Below are 12,459 nucleotides of genomic sequence, written 5' to 3'. Positions count from 1 at the left end.
TGTATTTTGGATGACAGAAGCCCAGACCAAGCCCAGTGTTGATTTCAGCTCAGAACTGGCTAGGCCTAGGCCTAGCAGACGAAATGGGCCTACTGGACCGTAAAACTCTTTTTTTTTTTCCTCTCCTCAATATCGCCGGCCACCCACTGACGGACTGACCCACCATCCGCTTGATCATATGGATCACACTGCCGAGCATCTCGACCCCACCGGCCCGACGGCTGCCTCCTCCTCCGCCGTCGCCGGGGTAAATGCGTGGCTGGACTCCCTCGCCGCGGAGGCCGGGCGCGGGGCGGGATGGCGAGGCGGCGGCGGAGGTGCGGCCTCGGAGCTTTCGCTGGGGCCCGACTCCACACCGCGCGGGGTGGCCTACCTCCGCACGCTGGCCGCGGTGTCGCAGGCGCGGTCGCGCGCCGCCGGAATAGCGGCTGCGGGGCTGCGCGCGCAGGCAGCCGAGTATCGCGCCGAGGCGGCGCGGTTGCGGGAGGCTCTAGAGCGGGCGGGGCTCGCGAGGGACGCGCTCCCATCAACCGCAGCAGCGGCGGCGCACGCTGTCGCTGCCGTTGCCAACCTTCTCGCCATCCGTGATACCGACATGAGCAGGTGACTCGTTGCGTTAGGGTTCCGCGAGTATCGAATTATCGACCAAACCCTCTAGCATGAGCGCTGTTTACTGACATGGAAGATTCATCGATTCATGCAAATACCAGTGATAAAATTCCAAACTCTGAACATGTGTACCCATCAGATATTCAGGAGTACAGATCTCTCGCTTATTTGCGTCTGAGAGAAAAGACTTAAACCAAGGCTTTACTGGAGGACTCTGCTATTTTTGCATTTGTGTTTGGTTTGGATTCACACTACATTGAGCCTAAAGTAACAATGCTTCATGCAACTCGAAGCAAGCCTGTGAAATTATGTCCTCAATGTTGTTATATACAATAAATTTCTCTGAGTGTCACGTCTTACATATGTATTGGATCTGATTTTGTAACTTTGTCATCAACTCTGAGGAAGCTGGTGAATGGATATTACTAGTGACTTTTTGGTCTTTGGGTGTTGTAGGGATGTTCTAATTATTATTTTTTTGTTTGATATTTTGTTTGACTAGTTTTTTTTGTCATGCAGCTTTGTGGTGGCAAGTGCAGACTTGTCTATGAGGCGAGCAGAGGTAGGGGAGAAGAGGGACAAAGTGCATAAGGAGTCAAATACGCTGCTTGATTACACACGGAAGGCCATAAACAAGCATATGGAGCTGAAGAAGTGAGCAGAGAACTGTTCATTTCACAGTTGTTTTAAGGAATGCTCACTAGTCACCAATCACTTTCACCTAGATTTCTTTGTCAAACATGATAAGTACTTGTGCTGTTTCTAGGATGCTGGAGAAATTTAAAAATGATGTGGAGAAGCAACAAGCTGAGCAAATGACGGGTTGGCAGACAAAGCTTGTTATGATGGACTCGAAGGAACGACAGTATATCCTCCAAGTCTCAAATTATAAGGTGACTAGCATTTTCTATGATTCAAATATGGAGTTGGCTTCAGCCTGTGCTTCCAGTTCTTGATTTTTGACCTGCTAGATATGGACAACAATCCCTGCACTAACTTGTGCTGATACTTTTCATCACTAGAGAATCCTATGCCTTTTAGCTAGAAACTGTCAACTATTGCAAGAATCTAGTAAGTTATCAATTTCATGTAGTAGTTGATTGGATAGGATAATACTGATATATACTTGTTAAGTTGAATGTGCAACATCTGAATCATCTTAGTCAGGCTGTTTCTGTATTTGAAGAAGCTCTTGTTAGACTTTACCTCAGCTGTTATGCAGTTATGTAGCTAGCCTTTCTGATTGAACTTCGCATTCAGTAAGTGGTTTTAGTCCAGGTCTGTTTTCACTGGATTTCTTTCCTTATTAGTAGGATGAAACCTCGCATAAGTTTTCTGTGAACTGAAGCACTATGTAACTCATAGCTCAATAATTCCTGGCGCTATGAGAAATTGAGCATATCCTCAAATACAATATATGCTAAGCTACCTTCAGTCTTTTCATGTAGATATGAGAATCTAGAGATGTGTATCTTTGACTGGATTGCTGGACATGGGAATGAATATAATATAATGTGTATCATGTGAAGCTTTGAACCAAATGATGCACACTTGGGCCTTGTTTAGTTGCACCCAAAAACCCAAAATTTTTCAAGATTCTCCGTCACATCGAATCTTTAGACGCACGCATGGAGTATTAAATATAGACGAAAATAAAAACTAATTGCACAGTTTGGTCGAAATTGACGAGATGAATCTTTTGAGCCTAGTTAGTCCATGGTTGGACAATAATTACCACAAACAAAGAAAAGTGCTACAGTGTCGCGAAATTTTTCCCTTCGGGAACTAAACACGGCCTCCGTTACCTGTTTTAATACTGTGATGATAGCTAGCGATGAATGAAGTAATCTGATGTTTTAATACTGTGATGATAGCTAGCGATGAATGAAGTAATCTGATTGTGAAGTGAAATAATCTGACATCAATATCTGATACTGTTACTCCAAAAAGGTGTTACTGCAATTTAGAGCTGTTTTGGTATTGTCTTTTCATTGTTTCCACAGTGGTTCAAGGTATTTGTCCCTTTGAAGGCCAAGTTTGTGTGCTATTTCATTACACATTTTTGTCTGAATTGGAAATCTACTTCGATGCCTTTTAGACTTGTCGTCTCCTTATCAGGCAATGCTTAACCGAGTGGCTTATACACCAGAGATCAATCATGGTGTGTTAATGGAAATGGCTGAGCATAAGAAGGATCTTGAGAGGAGGACAAAACCCATAGCTGATACATTAAGAAGCTACCAGGATTTACCTCCTGTATGCCTTTTACCTTTTGATTTGTTCTTTGTTTTCTGATGGAATCCGTTGCTAATTCTTGGGGTACTTTGTTGTAATCAGGATAAAGCTCTGGCTGCACTGGCTATAGAGGATAAAAGGAGGCAGTATGCTGCTGCAGAGAAGTACCTAGAAGACGTGTTGCAATCTGCTTTAACCACAACTGCCCTATAATGTGCATAGTTTTGTTTTGTGTATCTTACATGTTGGTATTCTTTTTTAGGTTTGCATGTTGGTATTGATTGAAGGTGTAATGGTAAGTCGTGATTTGTATTTCGTGGTTTACAAAGAGTGCCACATTATCTAGAAGGGTTTGGGTTGAATTATGAAACAATTTCATTTCGCGGTTTCATATCATAGGGCAGCCACAATATTTAATTTCATTTCGAGTTTTGAATGAACCCTGCCGCCCATATCACCAACCCTTTCGCCGTCAAAGCAGCACGGCAACTTGTCTCTAATCAATAATTCCAGCAGCATTTTATCTGTACAGCGGAGCACCATCCACACGTAAACGATCCTACATGTGACCTGTCACGGTCTCAGAGCAGCAGACGCAAGAGAGAACAGCGCTCGTCTCAGCCGACAACGGCCAACCGATCGTCAACTCATTCACACAATCACACACCATGTACAGCTTGAGCCCCCCCATCGACCATCAAAAAACGTCTCCACGAATTAAATCACCTGCCCTCGTGGATGGAGGTGATGGTGAGGTCGTTGGTGCTGCACGACGTGGTGCACTGCGTCCGCGTCCGCAGCCCCGACCCGGCGTCGTCGTCGTCGCTGCTGCTGGTCGCCGTCGTCGCCGCCACCCTGAGCGAGAAGTGCGGCGGCCGCTTCGGGTCCGGGAGCGGCCCGCCGTCGCCGCCGCTGGCGGTGGAGGATGCCTGCAGCATCGCCGTCACGTCCGCCATGGTCGGCCGGTCCGCGGCGCTCTCCTGCACGCACAGCAGCGCCACCTTGACGCACCGCACGACGGTCGACACGTCGCCGCACTCGCCCAGCGTCGGGTCGATCAGCTCGAACACCCTCCCTTCCCTCCACAGCTGCCATGCCTGCGACAGTTCATCAATTACATGCAATTAAGCACGGCACTGCTGCTCTTATGACACATGGCTTGGCTATGCATTGCAAGTTGCAGCCTTCCTTGACCAAATTGCAACGGACTGCATATATGGTCGCTGCCAACGTCAGGTGGTTGTTGTTTGGTCACTGTTTTATTTTATTTTATAGTATAGTAGTAGTAGTGACAACTCACATATCCGAGTTTCAAAAAAAAAAAAAAAAACTCACATATCCGAGCAGGTTGACGAAGTCGCCGTAGTGGTGGTGGTGGCTGCTGTTCCTCTTGCCGCTGACGATCTCCAGCAGCAGCACGCCGAAGCTGTACACGTCGGACTTCACCGAGAAGATGCCCTCCGAAGCATACTCAGGAGCCATGTAGCCACTAAACAAAGAAAACCACCATTAGCAACCACAAATCTTTCCAGCAGAAACACAAACTAGCAGCAACGGATGTTTGCTAAAACTCACTATGTTCCGACGACCCTGTTGGTGTTGGCTTCGGTCATGTTGGAGCCGAAGATCCTGGCCATGCCGAAATCCGAGATCTTGGGGTTGAGGTCCTTGTCGAGCAAAATGTTGCTGGCCTTGAGGTCCCGGTGGATGATCCTCACCCGTGAGTGCTTGTGCAGGTAGAGCAATCCCTGCGCGATGCCGTCGATGATGCGCCGCCGCTTCTCCCAGTCCAGCAATGGCCCCCGCTGCTGGTCGAAGATGAAGCAGTTGAGGCTCCGGTTGGGCATGTACTCGTATGCGAGCAGCTTCTCTTCCTCCTTGACGCAGCATCCGACGAGGCGAACCAGGTTGGTGTGCTGCAGCTTGGCGATCAGCTGGATCTCGTTCTTGAACTCCTCCAGCCCCTGCCCGGAGTGCGCCGCCAGTCTCTTCACCGCGACCTCGGCGCCGTCCGGCAGCTTCCCCTGCAGCCGAATCGATCAGAGTCAGCCATGGCTGCCTACCTGTCAAGCATTATAGAACGACCTGGAATGATCGCAACGTTAGCTCGCCTTGTAGACGGGGCCGAATCCGCCTCTGCCGAGCAGGTTGTCGTCGGAGAAGCCGCCCGTCGCGGCCGCCAGCTCGGGGAAGTCGTACAGCGTGAACTCGGAGCTGCTCTCCTCGATCCGCCACAGCTTCAGCGCGTCCTCTGTCGCGGAGCTGTTCCGGGATTGCGCCTCCAGCTGCAGCTTCCTCTTCTTCTCTGCATTGGAGTTTTTTTTTATTTTTCTTCTGCCAGTTAGTCATGCAGTTCTCTATCCAAGATGAAGATTTTGTGCCCCCCAATACGACGATCTGTCAGTGGTCGGCAGGCGTATCCTTACCGGCTCTTTTTCGTCGTGCTCTGATCATCAGCAGGCCGGCAGCCATCATAGCAGAGAGCACCGTGATTGATACGACGAGAGCGACAATTAAGACCACCTTGTGGTTGCTTTCTACATCGTTTACAATAAAAATGAACAGTATAGTAAATGACCATGCTTTTTCCTTCCTATGTTCCAAATGATCAATCGAAAGGGTGGAAATGAAAATGCGTGTGTTAATTACCATGGCTTTCCTCAGTTGTTGAAGAAGATGGGTCGGCCTTGAGGCCGATCCTGACCTCCGGCATGCCGTCGAAGAAATGGTAGGCCTCGTAGCGGAAGCTGCATCGGACGCCGAGGATGCGTCCGCCCTCGCGTCCGTCGTACCAGCGCTTGTTCTGGTCCTGGAGCACCTGGAAGCAGTCCCAGCACTGCGCCCGGGAGAGGTCCGGCGTGCACTGCACGAACCCGTACACCGTGGGCAGCTGCGGGTTCACGTACATGGCGGCGCTGGCGAACATGCGGTGCGCCGACGAGTTGTAGGCGGCGTACATGGCCATCTCCGAGAACAGCGTGCCCACCAGCGACAGGAACAGCGTCCGGCTCGTCGCGTTCCGGGCGTCCCAGCCGTAGTAGGTGGAGCCGTTCACGTCCAGCGCGTTGATCACCGGGGAGTTGTCGTCGGGACGCGCCAGGAAGTCCCCGCCGGAGTACCGCGCCGTGCACAGGTCGGCGTAGAACGTGGCGTCGCGGTCGCCGCCGCAGAGGCGGCGCAGCCGGGCGAACGCGTCGGCGAGGCAGCGCGAGCAGACCCGCGCGTCCGTGACGTCGCCGCGGCAGAGCGCGAGCCCGTACGCCGTGTCCGACGGAGCCGCGCCGACGGCCGCCGACGCGAAGAGCGAGGAGGAGGAGGAGGCGTTGCCCGGCAGCGCGAGGACGAGGCGGGCCAGGTTGGTGGCGAACGCGCTGCCGGACGTGAAGTTGCCCGTGGTACCGTTGCACGAGTACTCCGAGTACGCGGCGGCGCGGGGCACGAGCGACAGGGAGGAGGACAGGAGGACAAGGAAGCAGAGGCAGGGGAGAGCGGCCATGTCGAGCTCGCTCGTCCTGCACTGGCTGCGAACAGACGCAAGGTACAACAAGAGAGCTGATGGATGAGTGGCAGTGTCCATTTTGATGCTTTATTTACATCAGGTGCCAAGTCAAAAGGCCTTGGTGGAAGGTGGTTGGGTTGACGGCTCGAGCCAGCACGACACAATAGAATTTGTGCTCTCCTCTTTGATTTGCAGCCCCGCGCATCCGAGGTGGATTGATAATTGCCTCGTGCCCTTGTCGCGTTGACAAATTTGGTTTCTCTCTTCTCTGTCAGGCCACATTGATAGGAAAGCGAAATATTATGTCTAAACCGTTAATTAAAACTTGTCAAAAAAAACCGTTCATTAAATCATTATAAATTTAAAGTCTTATTTACCATAGCTCAGCTTTACTTAGTAAAGCTATTTTTTTTATATAAAAAACAACTTCATGGATAACTTTTTAGGTGAAATTGAGCTATTTTAAAAAAGTTATTTGATAAAACAACTTCACCAACAACTACATGTATAGATAAGAGAGAGATAACTAGGATGAACTACTTTTTTTAACTTTATCATAACTCATGTCTTTATGAGAGGAGAAGAAAAATAGTTTTATCCATGAAGCTGTTTTGGAAATGAGTGTTTGATAAAAAAAACAAAATTATTGTGAGCTGTGTCAAATAGTCTATAATATTTTGTTCGATTAATGTGATAGTTTTTATTTTTTTTCTCCGTGAATGCTGTCCGTTTTAACATTATTTATTATCGAAGTATAAATAAGATAACACATACTAGAAGATTGGGTTGTCTGATCAGATGGACAGAGCAGACAAAGTGGAAATAAATAAACCTCTCATTTTGAACACACTTTGGAAGTACACTCGTCACTCGTGTCGCAGTGGTCATTCGCGGTTTGCTATGACCGGTTGAAACGTTGAACGTTTCAAAGTGTTGAACCCTGCTGCCTGTTGGGCGCAACAACGAAGTTTCAGATGGCCCTGCTTTCACCATGGTTAAAGTACGTGAAGGTAGCTCCGCAGGTGCTTATGGTTATTTTATTCTTTCTACAGAAATTTATACTGGCCGTAGATTTGTGGGATGCTTTAATTTATGTTTTATAACGGTAGACGTGGACATTGGAGTAGTTCTATAATCTGAATTAAGTAATTAAAGGCAAAAATGACAGTGGGACACTGGAAGTAAAATCGAATTGTTTGCCGACACAAAAAGTCTAATTGGCCATTCTATACCCTAATTTGTGACGAAATTGCAGGAAGACACCACATCCAACTAAATATTTATTTCTAATTCAAAAGGAAAGAGAAGAATGGTGAAGACCCCAGCTGGTGCCCACCTGGTGCAATGTCACACCCCAAAATTTTTGATTTTGGGTATATCTTCCATCAATCGATCTATTAAAATTTCTCGGGAGTTTTCTAGTTTTTTTCTGAAATTCTTTTCCACTTTCCTATGAGCATAATCTAATTTTAAAATACTTTTAGATATCTTTTCATGAGCTATAAATATTTTATTTGGGTTCCTCGTGTTCTAAAATATCTCTAAAAATTTTCTCATAATTTTTAGAGCCTTCGGAGTATTTTTTTGACCTTAAAAATCAATTCTGGACTTTCTAAAATTATTTTTATTCACGAAATTAATTAATTCCGAAATTAATAAAATATCTCGTTTTTCCATCAACCCAAAACCCTAACACTATATATATGCCGGCGTAGGCCTTGACTCGCTGATTCCGAAAGTACAACCGCTTTTCTGAGCCGCCACTTCTATCGTCCTAGATCTAAAGCCGAAGTTTCGAAACCTAGAGCTCCGGCGAACTTCCGACGAAGGTTCGGCGAGCTTTTCCGGCCACGTTCCTCATCTCTGGCGAGTTCCGCTTCCACCTCGAGGTTCGTTTCGTCATTCTCTACACCGGCATGTCTTTCGTTGTACGAATCCATATTAGTTTTATGGTTCCTAACCTTCTATCGCTTTTCCGACGAGATTCCGGGATAAACTCCATTGACGACCACAAAGCTCCTTCGTTCCGACCGTCCTGGCCCTTGGCTGCGTCACGGCCAAACTGCGCCGCCAAGCCGAGTCCTGTGGTTTGCGTGGCCTCTCTCGCACGCTGCTTGCAGCTGCCATAGGCGCCACCGTCGATCGCGTGGCCGGCTCTGTGCAGCCCGTGGAGGTAGGCTGCCGTGAAGACTCCTAGCCTAGCCCGTCGTGGGTGCGTGCCCAGCGCCGTCTACGGCCGGTTGGCAGGCCAGCGCAGAGGCCATCCTCCTCTCGTGCAATTGGTGCAGCAGCATCAGCACTCAACCATGGCCAGGGCCACATCCAGATGGAAACGACGACCAAGGTAGAAGATAAGGTTATTACGGTTTTGTCACTGCTCGTTTAATCTCTGTCGTTTATTCGTTTTACGACCGATTTAAGTGGTTTAAGTTGCGTTAGATTCGTATCGACGGATTCTACATAGTAGTATACATATTTATTATGTAACTCAATTCTGAATTTATTGATTTAAATGTAATTTATTTAATATTTAATTAATAGCTTCCTAATAAAAATTAATCTAGGGTTATAATTCTGTTTTTGGTTGCGTTGTGACCACACCAACTTTAAGTTATGAGTTAGTAACAATATTTGTCATGTTATGAGTTTATAAATTTAATTAATCATATTAATTTGATTCATGCTTATATATGTCTTATTGAATTAAAAGTGGCTTAGGTTCATAATTTCAATCTTTATAAATAAATAAATCAATCAATAAGTGTTAATACAATTAATGACAACTTAAATATTTCTTAACTATAGTGGTTTAGCTAAACATGAAATGTGTAGCTGATATGATTAATATTTATCCCCTGTCTTTTAATTTATTAACAATAACTTAAGTTTATAGCTCTCGTGTTTCATAAATAAATGTTAATATGATTAATACCAACATTAATGTCTGTGGAAATATGATCTGCTTAGATAAACCTTGAAACATGATTATTCAATTAGTTGCTCTCACTTGCTTTATGATTTCTAAATTACAAATACTTAAATAGATTAAATTCTATATGTAATTATTTATAATTAAAATGTAATTAAGTTTTAACTCCGACTTTGTAACTAATCCAATTTGATTAATTCCACTTTAGGATGTTTCTCTAAAATATCTATCACCTTGTTTCACTGAAATAAAATAAATACGCTCCGTAGTCTTTTATCTCTTCTTGTAGGCGGTCACGATAGTCGTATCCTTTGTAACGATAGTTCCGTTATGAGCGTTTCTTGTGACCTTGTAGCATTAGCTATCTTTTAGTACGCTCTTTTATCTTGTATGGTGTATTGTTCTTAGTTGTTCTGTTTGCTGCTTGTATGTTTGCCTATGTGTGGTGCTTGATACAAATAGACAAGAACTGTTCGTGGACGCGGAAGATTAGAAGATGATGACCAAAAGCTGATGGTGTGAGAATTGAGCAAGTGTTTAAGGCAAGTATAACTTGGGATCATCTTTGTTACCTATTCACTTATAACTACACATATATATCATATACATGCTATCACCTTGTCGACCTTAGCAAAATCATAGATGATTGTTACCTGTATTCCTTGCTACCTACTTGTTATGCATTTGGTGTAGATGAGCTAGTGCTTGATATAATCCATGATCTTGTAAGATGATTAATAGCTATGCAATGAACGTTATAAGATGACAAATAACTATATGAGATCTTGTCTGTAAGTGATCACCGGGACAACAGTGCAACCATGAGGGCTATAATGGCTCTGGCTTTAGCCCAGTATGGAGACCTTTTCTAGCTTGTTAGTGGTTACCCGAAAGGGCGCTAGAGGGGCTGAACCGACACGGGTATAGTGCGAGCCCCTGTCCCTATGTGTATAGGCTGCGCGTCATTGTGCCATTCGGAAGGGGGGTATCTATATCTGCTCGCAAAGGAAACCTTGCGGCCCTAACATGTTAGACGAACTTTTGAAAGGCTTCATAGTGATCCCTGCCGACCTCCCTAGGAAGGGGGTTAAGAGATTAGCTACCTCGGGCGAAAGGGTAAATCATGACTCATGGGTAAAGATGTACAACCTCTGCAGAGTGTTAAAACTAGTATACTGGCCGTGCTCACGGTTATGAGCGGCCTTGGGGGTTCTTGCTGCGACGACGATGAGCTTATTAAGTTGTTATGTTCATTTGATTATCGTTTATGCTATGAATTAATTATGCTTACACTTGATCATGGGATTAATGGATTATTTATGCCACCTTGACATTTGCTACTTAATTATGAATATGCTATCCACTATTAAAAGCTAAATGCAGTCAAACTAGTGTCAGCTACTTGAGCCTCATGAACCCCTGGTTATACTTGTTGAGTACGATATGTGCTCACTCTTGCTATTTCCCACCACTCCAGTCCACTAGAAAGAGTTGATTAGAAGGATGGAGTCATGAAGGATGTTCTCAGGATACAAGAAGTGCTAGGCATATGTTACCCCAGTCAACCGTCCCTGTGAAGATTGAGCCTAAAGATTAGTTATCATTCCGCGATACTCTGATGTAAGTGTCTATTATATGTATGTTTTCGCTATATAACATTGTTTTCTGATACTATTCCTTTCTGTTGTTATATGTGTGGACTTCCTGGGCACACATATGGCTTGCTTGGTTTTGTTCTTTAAAACCGGGTGTGACAGAGTGGTATCAGAGCAGTGTTGACTGTAGGACATATGCCTAGATAGCATTGGTCGATTTCTAAACAATACTTTACTATAAAACTATTTCTATATCCCTTGACTCTTTGATTTTGATTATTTCTCAATCCTTGTCTTGTTGTATCCCCTCCTTGCTAGCTTCCTTTGAGCTATTACTGCTGACTCCTTTGGTTTTTTTTCTTTATGTAATTTTACTAAAAGTTTTCTGTCCTACCTCATTCAAAAATACGATAGCCTTTTATCATCTCTCATTTGCCCTTTAGGATGACCACCATATTGAAGAAACACGTGTAGAATCGATGATGTGTTGTGTGCTTGTCTTGTTTGGTGTGTTGCTTGTGTGTCGTCTCTGTTCTTGTGTTTTGAAGGAGGCCCGAAAGGTTTTGTCTTGTGAAGTAGCTTAATCTTGTTAAGTGGGGTAGCGTCCGCTACTGTCATCTAAGCATCTCATGTTTGAAGACATGAAGACCTAATGATCAATCTTATCCTTCGTGTATATCTCTTTCTTGTATATCAAACTTTATCTTTCCTATCATCAATCTTCATCTTCTTATGCTCTTTTGTTAGTATTTGCCCCTTGATCGTTTACCTTATGATACAATGATCTAAAGGTCAACTTCACCTTTCCAGTACACTTTTCTTGTCATCGATCTTTGTGTTCCTTGTGATCGATCATTATATTTCTAGTTAACCCATATCACTCTACAGTTATTTTATCATCTCTCCCCATAAACTTTGAAATAATCTTGAAGAACTAATCTTTGTTCTCATTATCGATCTTTGCTAATTTATAATCTTTTACCATAAGTCTCATAAATCTTGAATCAAAAAAAAATTGTGAGCATGATGTATCTTTATCTTTTATATTATCTCTTGCTAATCTTCACTCTTTGTGTGTAAACCTCATAATATGAAGATCTGGTGATCAACCTTTATCTATCTTTCTAACCTTCATTGATCTTTCTTTTTCCACCTACGTTGATCTACTATCCTTAGGTCTCATATCATAAATCCCGAACTAAACATGAGAATTAATATTTGATATCTTTATCAACTTTTGATAATCCTTGACCCCTAAATCATATCTCGTCAAAAGTCTCAAAACAACCTTGATGACCACTTTATCATTATTTTTAGTCTCTTCGAATCTCGGGACGAGATTCTTGTTAAGTGGGGTAGAATTGTCACACCCCAAAATTTTTGATTTTGGGTATATCTTCCATCAATCGATCTATTAAAATTTCTCGGGAGTTTTCTAGTTTTTTTCTGAAGTTCTTTTCCACTTTCCTATGAGCATAATCTAATTTTAAAATACTTTTAGATATCTTTTCATGAGCTATAAATATTTTATTTGGGTTCCTCGTGTTCTAAAATATCTCTAAAAATTTTCTCATAATTTTTAGAGCCTTCGG

General features: G+C 44.4%; 2 protein-coding genes across 2 annotated transcripts; one reads left to right on the top strand and one right to left on the bottom strand.

Moving 5' to 3' along the window:
• On the top strand, nucleotides 160-3,233 carry LOC8081705 (AUGMIN subunit 1). The gene is made up of 5 exons (XM_002462917.2): nucleotides 160-603; nucleotides 1,129-1,263; nucleotides 1,376-1,502; nucleotides 2,728-2,865; nucleotides 2,947-3,233. The coding sequence occupies exons 1-5, from the start codon at nucleotides 179-181 to the stop codon at nucleotides 3,055-3,057; spliced, it is 936 nt and encodes a 311-aa protein (XP_002462962.1). The 5' UTR covers nucleotides 160-178; the 3' UTR covers nucleotides 3,058-3,233.
• LOC8081704 (putative cysteine-rich receptor-like protein kinase 20) lies at nucleotides 3,281-6,437 on the bottom strand. Its single transcript, XM_021454389.1, has 6 exons — nucleotides 5,494-6,437; nucleotides 5,271-5,381; nucleotides 4,956-5,149; nucleotides 4,420-4,868; nucleotides 4,180-4,333; nucleotides 3,281-3,941 (listed from the first exon to the last, which is right to left on the bottom strand). The coding sequence occupies exons 1-6, from the start codon at nucleotides 6,419-6,421 to the stop codon at nucleotides 3,567-3,569; spliced, it is 2,211 nt and encodes a 736-aa protein (XP_021310064.1). The 5' UTR covers nucleotides 6,422-6,437; the 3' UTR covers nucleotides 3,281-3,566.

This window comes from Sorghum bicolor, chromosome 2 (genome assembly GCF_000003195.3).
Source record: "Sorghum bicolor cultivar BTx623 chromosome 2, Sorghum_bicolor_NCBIv3, whole genome shotgun sequence".
In the NCBI taxonomy this organism is placed as follows: domain Eukaryota; kingdom Viridiplantae; phylum Streptophyta; class Magnoliopsida; order Poales; family Poaceae; genus Sorghum; species Sorghum bicolor.
Note: the sequence above shows the minus strand (reverse complement) of the source record. Positions and strands in the feature narration are given on the sequence as shown.

Coding starts and splice junctions, on each gene's coding strand:
- LOC8081705 (XM_002462917.2), top strand. CDS start 179: ATGGATCACACTGCCGAGCATCTCGACCCCACCGGCCCGACGGCTGCC. Junction 1,264..1,375: donor AAGCATATGGAGCTGAAGAA/GTGAGCAGAGAA, acceptor TGCTGTTTCTAG/GATGCTGGAGAAATTTAAAA. Junction 2,866..2,946: donor GCTACCAGGATTTACCTCCT/GTATGCCTTTTA, acceptor TGTTGTAATCAG/GATAAAGCTCTGGCTGCACT.
- LOC8081704 (XM_021454389.1), bottom strand. CDS start 6,421: ATGGACACTGCCACTCATCCATCAGCTCTCTTGTTGTACCTTGCGTCT. Junction 4,869..4,955: donor GATTCGGCCCCGTCTACAAG/GCGAGCTAACGT, acceptor ATTCGGCTGCAG/GGGAAGCTGCCGGACGGCGC. Junction 3,942..4,179: donor TCGTCAACCTGCTCGGATAT/GTGAGTTTTTTT, acceptor GAACTGTCGCAG/GCATGGCAGCTGTGGAGGGA.